General features: G+C 69.6%; 1 protein-coding gene across 1 annotated transcript in view; it reads left to right on the forward strand.

The window, feature by feature from the left end:
* Positions 1-1,695, forward strand: part of GPRC5C (G protein-coupled receptor, class C, group 5, member C) — an 8,855-nt gene continuing 7,160 nt past the window's right edge. The window contains exon 1 of the mRNA XM_014956595.1: positions 1-122. Within this exon, the coding sequence (XP_014812081.1) occupies positions 78-122 (45 nt within the window). The 5' untranslated portion in view covers positions 1-77. The remainder of the gene's footprint in view (positions 123-1,695) is intronic.

Genomic DNA, 1,695 nt, shown 5'->3' on the forward strand with positions numbered 1-1,695 from the left:
CTCGCTTGCCCAAGGGCTGAGCCGCCGCGGAGCCGGGGCTCGGTGGGCTCGGTGCCACTGTTGCCACCGTGCCAGCCATGCCAGCCATGCCAGCCACCCTGCCCCGCGGCTCCCCAGGAAAGGTAAGCCTGGAAAAAATGCGTGCGGGTGATTTCGGAGCGAGGCATCAGGGATGCCTGGTCCCGGTGCTGTGCTGAGCTCCATCGCAGCCCCTCACCGTGGCTTCTGTGCCAGAGGGTGCTCGGTCCCACCGTGGGGGCACCGGAGAAACCGGGACCAGGCTGTGCCCGGGTGAGGGGTCTGTGCCAGGGACCACCTGCCCTGGCACATAGGAGGGGACTGAGGGCAACCCATCCCTCGCAGCCCGGCATGGGTCCCTTTGAGGCAGCCAGCACATGGTGGCATCACACCCAACCTACCCTGCAGCCAGCGGGGTGTTTGGGTAGGACCTACAGAAACCCCAGCAAGGGCTGGAAAGCCCAGAGGGTCCCTGCAGGAAGGGGGAAGGAAATCGCCCACCACGGGGGAGATGCGAGGGCGAAAGCCGTGTGGCTACGGGGCAGCCTTGCTGGGGCAGACACCCCACGGCGGCCCCACGGCGGGTGCGGGGGTTATGGGGGGCTGGTGCTGAGTCAGCAGCTGGGAAACCCGTGCGGAGGAAGGAAGCAGCCAGCAGGAAGCCTGGGCCCGGGTCAGCACCGGTGCGGGGGCGGCAGAGCAACCGGCACCGGTTACTGGAGGCTGAGCCTCCACCGGAGAGCGAGGGGCTGCTCCCGGACCCTGTGAGTCAACCCCCAGGGAAACTGAGGCACAAGAGGCTTCTGCAGAGTCCCTGCCTTCCACGCTGCTCCGGTGCCCGTGCGAGGGCACACGCGTGTGCACGTGCCCCGGCAGAGAGGCGCCGTCCTCCCCCAAACGCCGTCCTGAAGCCAGACGCTCTTTAGGAGAAGAAGGGCAGGAGGATCCCGGAGGGATGGCGGGCGCAGCACCCGTCCCAGACAGGCTGTCACCTCCCCGGGGGCTCCGGCGGGTGCCGGTCCCGGTGCCAGGGGTGCTGCCGGCTCCGGCTCTGCCTCCCTTTCTCCCCGGATTGTTTTTATCCCGGGTCGGGCTGGGGGAGGACCTGCCGGAGGCGCGTTGAACTTTCGTCTGCATCCTTCACCCTCTTGCTTCACCCTCCCAAAATAGCAGCTCCTGCCTGGAAACCTCCCCCGGGGCTGGCAGGGCACCGGGTCCCCCGGGGCGCCCCGAGTTTTCCTGGGGCTTTTCCCTCTCCCTGAGCCCCCCCCCCGGGGATGGGGTGACTGCGGGGTGCCCATGCCCAGCCCTGGGGTACGCAGCCACCCTCGCCAGCTCAGGGGCCACCAAGCCCCCCAGGCAGGGGCTGCCCTGGCCCCCCGGCCCCTGGCAGGAAGGGCTTTTCTGGGGCCCTGCTGCCCTGCCAAGGGCTCCGGCTTTAGCCGTCAGCTGACATTCCTCCGGGAGGCCCCTCCAGGCCTGCGCCTCGGGGCTTCCCAGCGGGACCCGCTGTGTCCTTACGCTGCCAGGGCTGCCCCTGGGGCCCCATTCCCAGCTCCCACCCAGGAGCCCCCCCCCGCCGGCTGGGTGCCACCATCCCAGCACCCAGAGGAGGTTGGTGCGAGGCCCCCGTGGGGGTGATGCTACCCCAGCACAGCCCCCCACACACAACCCCCT

The sequence above is a fragment of the Calidris pugnax genome, unplaced genomic scaffold (assembly GCF_001431845.1).
Source record: "Calidris pugnax isolate Ruff unplaced genomic scaffold, ASM143184v1 scaffold312, whole genome shotgun sequence".
Taxonomy (NCBI): Eukaryota; Metazoa; Chordata; class Aves; order Charadriiformes; family Scolopacidae; genus Calidris; species Calidris pugnax.